Below are 13935 nucleotides of genomic sequence, written 5' to 3'. Positions count from 1 at the left end.
TATTTTGTAAGTGATTTCTTTATGATGAGACCAGATGTAATTTGTGTTTTCAAAGAGAATTACAAATCAAAAACAATGAAAGGGCTGGAATCTTGAGCTTTTAAGAGTAGCTACTATGTATCAACAACAGCTACTTTTGATGAATATCTTTTGCTATGCGCTTTGTGGAATGGCTACAGGATACATAAATGAGCATTGTAATTAAACTCCTGTAATGTGGATCATAATGCTCTGGGCTCCAAATGATCTGCTCCAACTTATACTTGGAATAATCATTAAGGTTTCTATCAAAACTGACCACATTTTATCCATTCTCTTAGTGCACTGATGAATATAGTGTCTATCACACTTTTTCTCTCACTGAACTGTATTATTCCTTTAGTTTTCCTTCCCTTACTTTCTTCATTTTTGTGGTCTCACCAGTGTCAAAGAAACACAGTATTGAATAGGATCAGATGTGACCACCTTCAATTCAACATGCAGGATGCATTTGCACCCAGCCTTTACTAATAAGGAAATTACAGCAAAGCACAAGGAGATAAAAAATTGACAAAATAAAAAAAGAAAATCTATTTCTCCTTGGAGAGATGAAAAAGGAAAAATAAACTAATTGCATTGGGGAGGTATTTTGTGGAGCTGGTGCAGTTGATCTTACAATAAACTGATTTGTTTACTATATAAACTGATCATACACTATAAATATTTAAATTTATATTTATTTTACAAAATCTGATTCTACCTATCAGAGCACAGTGCCAAGTACTTACATTAAAAGGTACTCCATAAAAATTGACATCCAGCAAACATGTAGAGGTCTAACTATAATTAAATCTCCAAAAGTGGCCATCCTCCTGCTTCTGTATAAGAACAGGCGTGTCCTTTCTGGGTTGCAATCAATAGCAGGTTACCTGATTATGCACCTTATTATGTCATGTATAGTAGTGTGAGCCACTGGAGGGTGACATGTGAACAAATAGATTTGCTTGATCAGATCTTTTCAAGAAACACACCTTACAGGAGAGAGAAAAACAATTAGTGTGTGTTATAGGTTACCGATTTACAATTTACATCATAAATCAATGTCTGATTATTTTAATGCAAAATGTTTTTAGCTTCATTTTATTGCACTAATGGTTTCAATAACACACTATAATTTGCTCAGATAGAGCAATTGAAGAGGTGATTGGACAGCTCTTATAGAAATTTTTAATTACTGTCATTAGTGGCTGCAATCTTATTCTTTTCTATGGAGCTAAGATACAGGTTATTGCGTTGTGCCACGAGTGCTCTGTGGCCATGAGAATCCAAACTCTCCCTTTCTTCCGAAATGCTTACTTCTATAAATATGTGTCTGCGCAGGTCTCATCACAATAATTTCTAGCATCGCACAAACATTAACTAATGTACCCACATGCTCTTTTAGGCAGGTGTGGTGGTACATCCCCACCCTCAGGCCGTGCTATGATCTCAGAAATACTCATTAGGCCTTGACCTTGACAAACAGCACCTGGGCTTAGCTTCGATTGAGCTTATCAGAAACTCTATCTGCTTCTAGGAACTTATGCTGCCTAGTGAGCTCCTAGTTTTTAAAGAACAGACTTGAAAAGTGACTTTTCTTGCCTGAAAAACAACCCAACCGGAATGATATTTTTATCAGACTTTCAAAGAAAAGTACTGACCCAAATTGAGGCCAGGATGAAAAATTACTATGACTAAAGCCAACTGTCTTGCAAGCCTATAAGCAGCAGTCCTAAGTGAGATCCTTTGAGCCCTCCTGGACCACAGCAGGCTAAGACCAGCATCTCCCTCTGAGTGAGATGCCTCTCAGAGCCAGAGAACTCTCAAGTTTGCTGTACTTGGAGGACCCACCACTGAACACTAACAATGGAGCCTGGGCTGATACCCCCACTCCTTGAGGCTCAACCTACTGAGAAGATGCAAAGGCATCTGGCATGAGTACTTCACTAAATTCAAGAGGAATTTTTCAAGTGTATGTACAAATCTTGTACATACTCGTTTAAGTCTGTGTGTGTGTGAGTGTGAATATGCCATAGAAAATGTAGTATGAATGTTGCTCTCCTAGATTCCTAAGTATCCTAGATTCATAAGGAAGTTAGGCCAATAATTGAGTTGCTGATGAGCTATAGAAAATTCTATAAGAATCTTTTGTTAAATTGTGTACATTAAGCTATCAATTAAGTTCTGTTAAGTTTAAGTGTTGTTGAAAACTTTTAGGCCTAAACTGTTGTTCAAGTCTGGGGCTAAGTTTGACAAGGAGGTAAAACTACTCTGAACCTTGTGACTCAGTGGAAATGTCTCCCTTATTCCTTTTTATCCTTAGCCTTTCTCATCCTTACCCTTCTTCCGTGTAGAAAATTTTTGGTTGGTTTTAGTTTTGGATTGATTGATTTTAGATTTCAGTACAATTTTTCTCTGTGTGCTTTAACCATCTAGTAAGTAGAAGAGTAAACATTGCCAATGAACTTTGTTGTGCTTTCACTTTTATATTAAACCTGCTTTTGCCAATACCTTTGCCAGTGATTCTCTGAGTATCCTGAAACACTCATTCACAACAGCATTGCTACAATCTGGGGGGAAAAAAAAGGAAAAGGAGCATAAAGTATGTTGTCCATAGTTAAGATAGGAAGTGTGTAAGAGAGCCAGGGACGGGGCAGCAGGAGTCCAGCCTCCAGAGAGAAAAGTTGTGTTACAATGCCAACAGCCAAAATCTGCGGGGTGACATGGAGGACAGTGCTTGTCCTTCGTCCCAGCAGACCAAAGGTCACATTTCTTGCTTCTGACAATGGAGCTATTGTTGGAGCTCCGTGTTCTTGCTACTGCTTGAAACTCCTAATATGTAAACAACTTTGATTCCCCCAGATGGATGCAGAAAGTGTTGCACACTCGATCTACTGCATGTCCCTCTGTAATTTCAGCCCATTCCCTTAGCACATCTTCCAAGGGCCACTACCATGCACTGACAACTCATTTCAAGGACAGACAAGAACTTAACAGACTATTTTCTTGGAAACACTTGATAAAACACTCTAGATGATCTTTGCTGGCATGTGAGTCCTGAGGGGTGAGCTCATTGGTAGCATTAGGCAGGCCATACAGGCCCCAGACTGGGGACTGAACAGGCAGAGATGTTCTCTTCCACTCACATTAACCTAATTTAAGTGTGGCTGAAAATAAAATGCTCACCTGGCTTCAGCTTTGCAGTTCTTCAGTTATTGTTAATAGCTAGATGTAGGACAGTGGTGCTGCCTATATCTTGACAAACACAGGGTAAAGCCAGTTGGTAAATTTGTTCTGCCCATCCACTAAAGGCATCTGGGCCCTGCAGGGCAGAGCAGTGGCATGAAGGGCACGAAGATGAAAACAGGAGAAATCACGGTGGCACAGGTCACAACAGCCATCACCTGAGTTACAGATCTTCATTTTCTCATACCCTTGCTGTGTGCTGTAGGAAGGGAAGCCCCTGCCCTTCATGTACTTCCAATTTCTCTTTTCCCTTTCCTACTCCCTTCTCCCCAGTCCTCTGTAGAGTATAAGCTAACATACACAATTTTCAATAAAATAATTATTTTTCACATATTAGAAAAAGAGCTGAAAATACAGTTCACAAAATGTCCTGTCCAGATTCACCACAAAGTCCCTGCTCTGGCCTATTAATTTTAAACCCATTTGACTACATACGTAATTTGAAGATTTGAAGAATGCTGTTTGCATTAAGCATTAAATGGAAAATTAACTGCAGTCTGAAGTTTTGCTTCAGCCAGTACCATCGGTGCTCCATAACATTTCATATGATGCTCTTAAAATCTGTGAAGGTTGGCTACTTTTCTAGTAAAATTCTGATAATAGTGATTCAAGATGTTTAGGCTGTTACTGTTGATAAACTGGATCTCTTCTTCCATATAAGTAAATTAGTATTGGTAGATTTCTTGTTCTGAAAGAAGTAAAACTACATCAAAATTCAGAAAACACCCCCCTCTTCCCAACTAAGCTGTCTTGTTTGGAAACCGTCTGGGTGGCAGTCCTCCACTAATGTGGATTTAGAAGAATGGAGGGTGGTCAGGTCTCTGGAGAACCTATTTAGTTCATCTGCCTTTGTGCATGTGCTGAGAAGCCAGCAGTGCAGGTAAGTACGTAATTATGGGCTTATTTAAAATGGAGATTCTTTTACATGACAGATTGCAGTGTGTGCAGGAGGAATAATGCCCACAGAAAACAGAACACCTCCGCCAGGGCTCTTGTACTCTATTGTGCTATAGCCTATTTACAGGCTTTGGCTTTTGAGATGATCCGTGGTTTGCCTTACACGGGCACAGGTCTGTGTGCGGGCTGCACGCGCATGGGGCCTCTTCCCTCCTGCGGATTGCGGTGGGGACTCGCCTGTCAGGAAGGCACCTGGGAACGCTCAGCAGCAACAGTTGCACTGTTATTGAGCCCTGCTCAAACCGCGGGATAAACAGAGGATTATAGCAAACACTAGGGCCACAAATCCCATACAGCTTTTTCAGGGCTTCTCCCATTACTCTTGCTGCCAAATACCACACAGCAGTTATTTTACTGTGTTTAATGGCTGCACTTGATTTAATGTACTATTATAAATGTTACCTAAAATGCTTTAAAATCACCGATCTATTTTGATCTGTCTTCAGATAGTACTTTGTTTGCAAAGGGCAAGGCAGCCAACTTCTTTGCTAAATTCTGTTGCACTGCTGTAGTACCAAAGGACAGCCGGGACACAGGACCTTTCCTGCATGGAGAAGCCCCTGCTGCCCCTGAAAACTGACAGGTTTGGGGGATTATTTCAGAGTGGTGAAAACCAATCCACGTTTGGAATATAAAATTTATTAAAAAAGAAAATATAATTAGAGGCCCCGGCGGGGCGGGCCTGGGCCCACTCCCCAACTTCCTTCCCCCCCCCCCCCCCCCCCCCCCCCCCCCCCCCCCCCCCCCCCCCCCCCCCCCCCCCCCCCGCCCCTCCGGTTCGCGCGGCGTCCCGGCCGGGAGCTTTTCGCGCCACAGGGCCAGGCCCTTGCAGCTCCACAAACCCCACACCGCGAATAGGAAAAAAGAAATGGGCCTCTGTACTGGCCCCTCTGGGGACGTCCCGGGAGACCTGACGAGCTCCTCAGCAAGGGTTATGGGATGACCGCGGGGCGATCACGCCGGGTGCCCGATCCCCGGGGGCTGACAGTTGTATCTGCCAGGACGCGGGCGGCAACGCGGGAAAGGCGCCGCCGGGCCCCGCCCCCCGCTGTCCCGGCCGCTTTGGCGCGAACCTTCAGTCCCCCGAGCTCGCCCCGCCGCCAGCATCGCCAGCATCGTCAGCATGGCTCCGCCGCGCCCGCAGGTGAGGCTGCCCGCCCGCATCGCCGCACGGCCGCGGGTCGCTGCTGCTGCTGGAAGAGAGAAGGCTGTGGCGCTTGCAGCCGCGCTTTCCCGGGACTCTGCGGGGTATTGCGAACTGGGGCATACCGGGCTACGCCGCGCTGCGGGAGGCGGGTGGGGTTGGCCGGGGAAGCTGTTTGGGCTGGGAGGCTCTTTGCGCTGGGCACTCCGGCGAGAGCGGCGTGGAGACAGCCCCTCCACGCGGGCCGGTAGTCTCGGGCACCCTGCCCCGCCGTGGTGCTGGAGCTCCCCGTGCCCCCGCGCATGGCGGTGCCCTTGCGTGTCTGACTGGGGTAGAGGACGCGCCGTAGGAGCTCCGCTCGGAGCGAGGCGAGCGGCCCGGCGCCATGTGGCCAATGCCCCCCCTGGCACTTGCCCGCTGCCCCAGGGCCGAGGGCGCGGGGGTGGCCGTAGGACGGTGACGGCCATAGGACGGCGGTGGCCAGGGGCAGGGGCGCGGCCCCGCCTGGCAGAGGCGGCGGGCGGAGGGGGCGGTGCACAGGCGGGCGGGCGGCCCGGCCACACGTGTGTGGGGCGGCACCATCTTAGCGGGAGGCGGGAAAAGCTGCCCGCGGAGCTGGCGGGAGTGAGGGGCCGCGCCTGAGGGGATGGGTGTGTCTATCCGGTGACTATCCTGGTTCGGCTGGGCTGGGCTGCGCCGTGCCCGAGGCCCTCCGGTACCGGCCGGCTCGCCGCGGGGTTCTCCCTGGCTGGGCGCTCCCTCAGCCTTGGCTGGGGACAACCGGGAGCGGCCTCTTTTGTGTGTGGGGCCAGGCCCGGCTGCCGTGCTGTGCCTCGCCAGCCTCAAAAGTCGAAAATCTGAGAGCAGAGCGGTGCAGGGAGAGGTCGGAGAGTTCTGAGTTGCCCTGGGTGGTTACTGTTTAAGCCCTGTTTATACAGAGTTTGGCCCTTTCGGTGGGCCCGTGAAGCGGTAAAGCTTGTGGGTGCCGCCGCCTTGACCTTCGGGTCGATGCCACCCTCGGGAGATAAAATGGGTCATTGCCAGGAGAAACATTCCCTGGGAAAGGAGAAACTGAAGCCTATTAAAAAAGATCTTTCAAACCGATGGTTTGCCACCGATGGTAACAAAACGAACAAAACAGCAAGCTGCTGTGTCTAGAATAGTTGTTTGAGATCTCTCGTGGGTATGATCCTCTGGCCCTTCCTGAACAGCTGCAGTGTATCTAGTGTTTGCCTCAAACTGAAAGCACTAAATCAAAGCAGATCTCTGAGCACTGTTCAGGTACTTGCACTTTTTTCTGTCACTGTCTATGAAGACTGGGATAGAACATGATTTGTGTGTATATTTCCACTTGTGTGTTGGCACAAAAGAAGTGTTCTTAAATACTTAAATACCGAAACTTATCTGTAACAATGATCAGAACTGTATCAGAGTAAAAACCCATTCCTGTTTCTAACTTTAGGATTTATTTCAAAGCTGGTGTTAGTTATGCTGACTTGCATTCAAGATTGTTAAACATCCTAAAATGTTCAAACCATCTAAACTTCAATAGAAGGATATGCTTAAAAGCTAGTGTGCTACAGTAGGTCTGTTCTTAACGGTGTTACCGTTGTCGTTTTTCAGCGCCGAGGTCGTTCAGGAAAGAAAAACTTCACAGCCTTCAGAAATACAAAACTGATTCCCATGGAAACATCCTCATCCTCTGATGACAGTTGTGACAGTTTTGGTTCTGATAATTTTGCAAACACAGTAAGTACAGTACAAGAACAAATAAAACTGTACGTGCAGTACTAGTAAAGCTTGAAAAAAATGTAAATTGGTTAAAACTAGTAAATGTTTGGTGCATGATTGAAACTACTTGCTCTGCTTTTGGTTTTTGTAGTAGTTATAAATCTGTGCTATATGCTGTAATTTCATTTCACTCTTCACTTGTGCTTCTAGGTGGTAATTGTTGGAAACAGATTAGCTATTATTTCTAGCCTTTGAAATATCACCTAACCTGCCTGGTAATTTGCAATTTTGCTTCTGAAACTCCTTGTTAAATTCCTTAACTAATTTTTTTTCCATATTTAAAAAAAGCTATTTGCTTATACTGTACTTGTGAATTATTTTCTGTATAACTTCAGTTAAAGGATATTTAATTCTTTGTAGAAACGCAAATTGAGGTCGGATATTGGGAAAGCCTGTGATGATGAATCTTTCTGTGGCTTTTCAAAAAATGAGGTTCAAGATGCATTGGTAAGACAGCTGATTTTAGTTTGCAATTTTCTGTTTGAATTCTTACACATTCGTAATTGAAAAAATAATGCCAGCTTCAGCTTGTCTCAAATGTTTAAGAAAAGAAGTATTATTGCATTTTATACACAATCTAAGTAGCCAAAGTTAAATTTTATTTTTGTCTCCATAAAAAGCATTCAATATTCTGAGCTCTACAAGTTCAGAATAAAATCTGCCATATGTATTTTGAAATATAGCTCTTAAAACTGGATGTTCCTCTGTTGGACCCTAACATTTCTGGTTTTCTCAATATGACATGTTAAGCTAGCCCATGGATTCCAGCAAAACTGAGAAAAATCGCTGTGTATTTTGACATGCAGTCAGACCTGCACTCCAGCAGCATAACATGAAATGCTGTGTGCCTTTAACAGTAGAGAAATAGTGATAGGTGGTGAAATCTGCCTTCCTGCTTTTCCTTGACATCAGTGCAAGATCGGCTTTATTGCTTGAAATCACCAACAGTTGGTGTTGAGAAAACAGAAGTAGTACCATGGTTGGCAAAAAACAGGTTTGTCATAACTTCAGAACATGCTGAGGAATGACTAGAAAAGAAAAATGTCTGCCTTTAAAGGCAGTTCTCTTTCCCACATCACACAAACTATCTTTGCTATTAGACCTGCAAGTGACAGCTAAGTCTGCTGCAACTGAAACCACTCTCCCTTTTTGGATGTGTTGCGGTAGTACCATGTGGCTCTCCCTGAGGGATTTTTACCCCTGTGCTCCCCTCTTCTCTTGCCCCGTCCTCCTAAAATATACTAGAGCACTAGGACTGGATGTCTGAATTTCAGCCAAATAGCCTCTTTTACCAGCCACAAACAAAATATTGTTGACTGTATTTGATTGCAGAGCAACTCCGTTGGACTTACATACTTCCCTTCTGGTTTGTTAACAGAAACTGGAATCGGATTCAGAGGAGAGTGATACAAGTGCAGAAAGTGAGGTAGCTCAGAGAGGGCAGAAATGCTCTATTCCTCTAAAAGTAGCCATAAGGTTTCCACTTCGACGATCGGAGAGGAGGAAGGGTGATATAGAACCTGTTCCTGAAACACCAATGCCTGATGCAGATTCAGACTCTGACACTGAAGACAAGGGAGCCATGTTTTTAGAAAAAAGAGCTTTAAATATAAAGGAAAACAAAGCAATGGCAAGTATTCAATGTCTCCCCAGGGACTCTCCCTTCTTCCCCTCTCCCTCTTGACTCTGGGGGGACCTCTTTGTTTAAATAAACTGTAATGGGAATTTATGTGAATGCATTAAAAGGAATTTGCATTCCTAATATATACTTCTGATATTTTATATCCACTGGCATGTGAAAATGCATAGGCTGCAAGCCTAACAGCATAGTAAGTTTGAGCATTTCCAAATTACTTGCAGTCACTAGAACATAAATAAGACATAAAAGTAAAGAGCAAAAGAGTGACTGCATTTCCTTTAATTAATTGTACTTCTAGCCAATTGCCCTAGTAGTCTGTAATAGCACATAAACACCCTTTTAAGGTTCTACTTAATTTTTCTTTCTCTTGTTAGCTTGCAAAACTAATGGCTGAGTTGCAAAATGTTTCTGGTATCTTTGGTGGGAAAAAATCATTGCCAGCTGTCAGTCATGTGAGTATAAACTTACTGTATTTGTCTTCAGGTTTCCAGGAGTCGAATTCTGACTCTCAATTAAAAAGTTTAACAAACTCTTCAAATCAAAGTCCAGTCAGAATTTCATTGCTTCCTAAAACACGTATCCTCATTGTGTAATTTTCTTTTGATTTGATTTGCCACTGTATAAAGCAGAACAGATTAATTCATAAAGGTAAGGTGTCTCCATAGGCCAGTAAAACTAAACAAGTGCTATGTAAATACGTATTTATACAGAGGCTGGAGATAAGGGGGGGGGCAGCTCAGACTTTGAAGCTCAGGCCTGCATATTCCATGAGTCTGGAGACTTGAAAAACACCTGGCTTTTAGACTAACCCTTAAGAAGGTTGGGTTGTGAATCAGCAGTGTAATGAATTTCACTGCTGGTTTATCTGTAAGGTGGGTGAAGATAAAAACAACACTAAAAATTGTAACTTCTCGTAGACAGGGGTACTGCTGCTGCATGGGGGAATTATTGTGTCTTATACCTGCATAGACACAAACTTGCTTTTGATTGTTTCTCTGTGATTAGCAGAATGCCTGTGATGAATTTGCCTAGGATGTTTTTACCTTGTGTTTTCTGACTGGGACATAGATAGACATGTCTTTGGGAAAGACAGAAGAAAGGCATCTTTTGGGGAGGAATTCAGCAGGGGCTGGAGCTGTCTGGGTTTCTGCCTGTTTCATTAGGGGCTTTTAAATTTAGCAGGGACCAAAGCGACTTCCAAGACGCTCATCGCCCAGATATGCTTTGAGGAGGAACCCAGACCGAAGTTCTCGGCCTCACACAAGGTCCAGGTCCTTGATTGAAGGTCCTCCTACTCTTTTACCGGAAGAGGAAGAAGATGACCGGTACATCTTGGTGAGAAGAAGAAAGATACCTGATGAATACGTGGAGGTATGATGAGGATCTAATTCTCCTGTTGTGGGTTGTGAAGGTGTTTTTTTGTTCCTTCCAGACAATAGCAATTCACACAGAGTTGATGAGGTTTATCAGTATGCCACGGTCTTGGAAGAAGTACAGAAAATAACATATTGTATGCGTTTTCCTATTTCTGTCCCTTATCCTTGAAAAATGACTTCCTCTTGCACTCTAGCAGGAATTACACAAGATAGTAGCTTATCTGCACCTTGAAGGTGACAAATCAGGTGAATGTGCTAAAGCTGCATTCATACCATATGTCTGTGCAAACTTCTGGTATATCTTGTTTAATATATAGTGGGTGTTTGAGACTTTGGCATTGCTGTGAAAATCTTACCTTTGTAGAGTTTTTGCTGAAACCAATACTTATGTCTTTGCTAATCAGCATGAAGCCCAATCTCCCAGGAGAGGTCACCGTGGTGCCATGGCTTTTCCACACATTGTGCGCCCAGTTGAGGACATAACAGAGGAAGAGCTCAATAATATTTGTGGATCTGCAAGAGAAAAAGTATATAACAGGACCATGGTAAGTATATTCCAGCTTTGGGAAGTGTGTACTTTGTGAAGTTATTTTCTTGTTATTCCTTGCTTGTGTTTTAGCATCAAATAGAGCAGACTCCCTCTCACTGAGAGGAAGGATGTGATGTTTGGGAGAAAGATCTTGAAGTGTCCTTTCTTATTTTTGCCCAAATTTGTAGAATGGCCTTTACCAAGCCAATTAGCATGCTTTCACTCTGTAACACTATCAGCTTTTCACTATGAACTTTATCACCTAAGTGATACCAGCCATGGAAAGTGATTAACAAACACTGAAGATGTTGTGTTAAAACAGTCTTGTTTCAAACTTGCAAGGTGGCTTTCTGTTGTTGGACAAGCACTGTTAGCTGCCAAAGAGATTTCGTTAAATGCTTCATTCCCCTAACTAAAATGCCATCTTTAATGTCTTGTTTCTTTTTCCTGGGTTCTAGGGATCCACCTGTCATCAGTGTCGCCAAAAAACCACAGACACCAAGACAAACTGCCGTAACCCCGACTGCGTGGGAGTACGGGGCCAGTTCTGCGAGCCCTGCCTCCGCAACAGATACGGGGAGAGTGTCAGAACAGCCCTGCTGGATCCGGTAAGACAGTTCTGAATGTTGGCTTTGTTGTGCTTAGCTTGAGCAGCCAGGTGTATTGGTTACTCACAGTGAGAGTTTTGATAGGAGAACTGCTTACAGTGCTGTAGTACATAATGCAGGCCTAGCTTGATTCAACTTGAGTTGCAGAACTTTGTGGTGTGTAGAACTTGCTGTATTTACTACTTCTGTAGCTTTATTTGCAGGATTGAAGTATGAGAGCAGAGCAGCGGCCAACGTATTCTTGTATTTGAGCATCAAAATACTGTCCTTTTTTGCCTTGCATTAGTGCTTAATACCCTATGGAAGGGTTCTGTGTTGTGTACTCTTATGGGTTGTGGTGTAGGAGTTAAACAGAGTGGAATGCTTCCTGTGGTTATGTGCAGGGCAGTCAAAGGAGAGTTTAATCCCCTACAGATTGAAGAATTCGTACTCTTGCACTCGTTTAGACAACTTCTGCTGTGTGATGTTTCCTTTAGAACTCAATGTGGAGCAGGGCACTCTTCTTAGTTGCAGGTGTGAATTGTATCTGGCATTGCAGTTCACTTAAAAAGGCTTGTCTGTTTTTTTTCTAGACATGGAGGTGCCCACCATGTCGTGGAATCTGCAACTGTAGCTTCTGCAGACAAAGAGATGGCCGATGTGCAACAGGTGTCCTGGTTTATCTGGCCAAGTACCATGGCTTTGACAATGTCCATGCCTACTTAAAAAGGTAAGGATACCATTGTGTCAGTGACTTGGTTGCTTTAACTGGGATAAGCATCTCAGAAGTGGGAGAGTAGAGCTGTCCACATCCTAGTTCATCAGGTAAATCTCAAGATCAGTCAGTTGGCTTCAGAATCTGAGATTTTGACATGTGCTTTTTCTGATACTCTGGTTTTTACTGAAAACAATAGGTATATACACTTTTGTCTTTTGGCTCTCAACTTCAGTGTGTTTACTGTCAGGGCTTCCAGTAATTGAACTAAACAGTTTTCAGTCTTTTGCTACAAGCTAACTCATGTTTCTACTTATCTTTCAGTCTGAAACAAGAACTTGGAATGGAAGACTGAAGCCGTGACTGCCTTTAAATTTCATACTCTTTCACCAATGTCATATTATTGCCTACAGCGAATTGTTTAATCAAATGAGATCACAAAGTGCCTTCCTTCCCTCCCCTTTTGGGTAAAAAAAGGATAAAAATTTTCATTTATTTCAGTATAAATCATACTTGAGAAAACTGTTTAATGAAGATCTTCACCCACAGGCCATTGTTTTCTCTTTAAACAACTTTGCAATAGAGGTAATATCAGTATAAGTCCTTGCTTTCATGATAGTAACTTCTTTCTTTTTTTTTTGTCCTGAAAGGAGATGGGTCTTTAAGCCATTAGTTTCACTCATGCAGCTATCTGTGCTGCAGGCTTACTTATGCTTTGAAAGTGGTCACAAAAAGGTAGAGATGTTCTGAAAACTCAGGGCACTTTTCTCCACAGAACCAAGCAACCGACTTCTGCGATACAGACACTTACTGGACATTAATGATCAAATAATCAATTTAGAATTCTCTAAAACAACAGCATGTTCTTAAGTTCAAAAAGAAAGTCCTAAAAGTTGCAGCCAAGCGGTCTCCAAGCACTAATTTTTTGGTTTTTCAGAGTACTAAAAGTACAGATTGATCATTTCAAGGCAGATTCTCTGAGTCACTTAAAAATGCAGCAGAAGCAGTGGTTTGAGGTGGCACTTCGTATTTTTTGTTTAGATGAGAGAAGGCCACTGCTGAAAGCTTCTTCGGCACTAGCATTGCGTGTTGGTGACAATGATGTGAATGTACTGGTATACATTACAGAGTGACCACTGTCTGAAACAGAATGTACCCTTTGTTAAATTGCTGTTTTGATTGACTCTTGCTCTTGCTACAACTGCAGAACTGCTTTGCAGAATCAGCAATGGTCCTGGGAAGGAGGGATGCCTCCAGACCAGGGCTTGGCTAAGTAGAGGGGTAGTGGTTCATGTGGCTATTGGCCAGCTACAAGTGGCTGAAAGGTGGTAACTTGTTCAGTTTGTCAGGAAAAGCAGCAATGCATGTTTCTGTCTCCATGTGATTGTGGAAGGCTATTTCACATGTTTATGAAACAAGTACAGCAGAAATGGAGCAGAAGAATTCCAATATGCTGTGTGCATGGTGTCTCCTGGACACTGCTGTAGAAAAGAAGGTGCCACGAAAATTGCATCCAGAGAACCACAAAGTGTAAATGTGCTTAGTTTGGTTATGGAAACTACTGTGTAAGCTTTGTGTAAGGTTCAGAATGCAATGTTACAAATAATGTACAGTTGAATAGTAGAAGAATCAACATGGGTTTAGACTTCTCTGCTTGCGCAGTACTTGCTCTATGTGTATACATAACGATCCACAGTTTATACCTTTCTGAGAGTTGCATAAGTGTGTGTGGGAGGGGAAGAGAGAGGAATTTAGAAACAAAAGATATTTATGTCTCAGTCTGGCAGTTATGTTTCATAAATCATTTCTCCTATAGAAAATCTCCTGTCCTCTCTTGATGTGTTTTTATAGTGTGAATAGCTCTGCAATCTGACCTGGAGAGTGCTCTTCCTTCTAGGTACATTTTTGAAGAAGGAGCTCATTTTAGAAATAC

The 13935-nt window shown here is 43.4% G+C and overlaps 1 protein-coding gene across 1 annotated transcript; it reads left to right on the top strand.

Annotated features, from left to right (window-relative positions):
* The first annotated feature begins 5264 nt into the window (after positions 1-5264).
* Positions 5265-13418, top strand: CDCA7 (cell division cycle associated 7). The gene is made up of 10 exons (XM_027878485.1): positions 5265-5365; positions 6989-7114; positions 7517-7603; positions 8535-8786; positions 9170-9247; positions 9978-10166; positions 10576-10716; positions 11159-11308; positions 11881-12017; positions 12327-13418. The coding sequence occupies exons 1-10, from the start codon at positions 5345-5347 to the stop codon at positions 12355-12357; spliced, it is 1212 nt and encodes a 403-aa protein (XP_027734286.1). The 5' UTR covers positions 5265-5344; the 3' UTR covers positions 12358-13418.
* Positions 13419-13935: the final 517 nt, after the last annotated feature.

Source organism: Empidonax traillii, unplaced genomic scaffold (assembly GCF_003031625.1).
Source record: "Empidonax traillii isolate 1590-97213 ecotype Southwest subspecies unplaced genomic scaffold, ASM303162v1 scaffold42:size1813164, whole genome shotgun sequence".
NCBI lineage: Eukaryota > Metazoa > Chordata > Aves > Passeriformes > Tyrannidae > Empidonax > Empidonax traillii.
The sequence above is the reverse complement of the archived record's forward strand: the minus strand, read 5'-3'. Positions and strand labels throughout refer to the sequence as shown.

Coding starts and splice junctions, on each gene's coding strand:
- CDCA7 (XM_027878485.1), top strand. CDS start 5,345: ATGGCTCCGCCGCGCCCGCAG. Junction 5,366..6,988: donor TGGCTCCGCCGCGCCCGCAG/GTGAGGCTGCCC, acceptor GTCGTTTTTCAG/CGCCGAGGTCGTTCAGGAAA. Junction 7,115..7,516: donor CTGATAATTTTGCAAACACA/GTAAGTACAGTA, acceptor AATTCTTTGTAG/AAACGCAAATTGAGGTCGGA.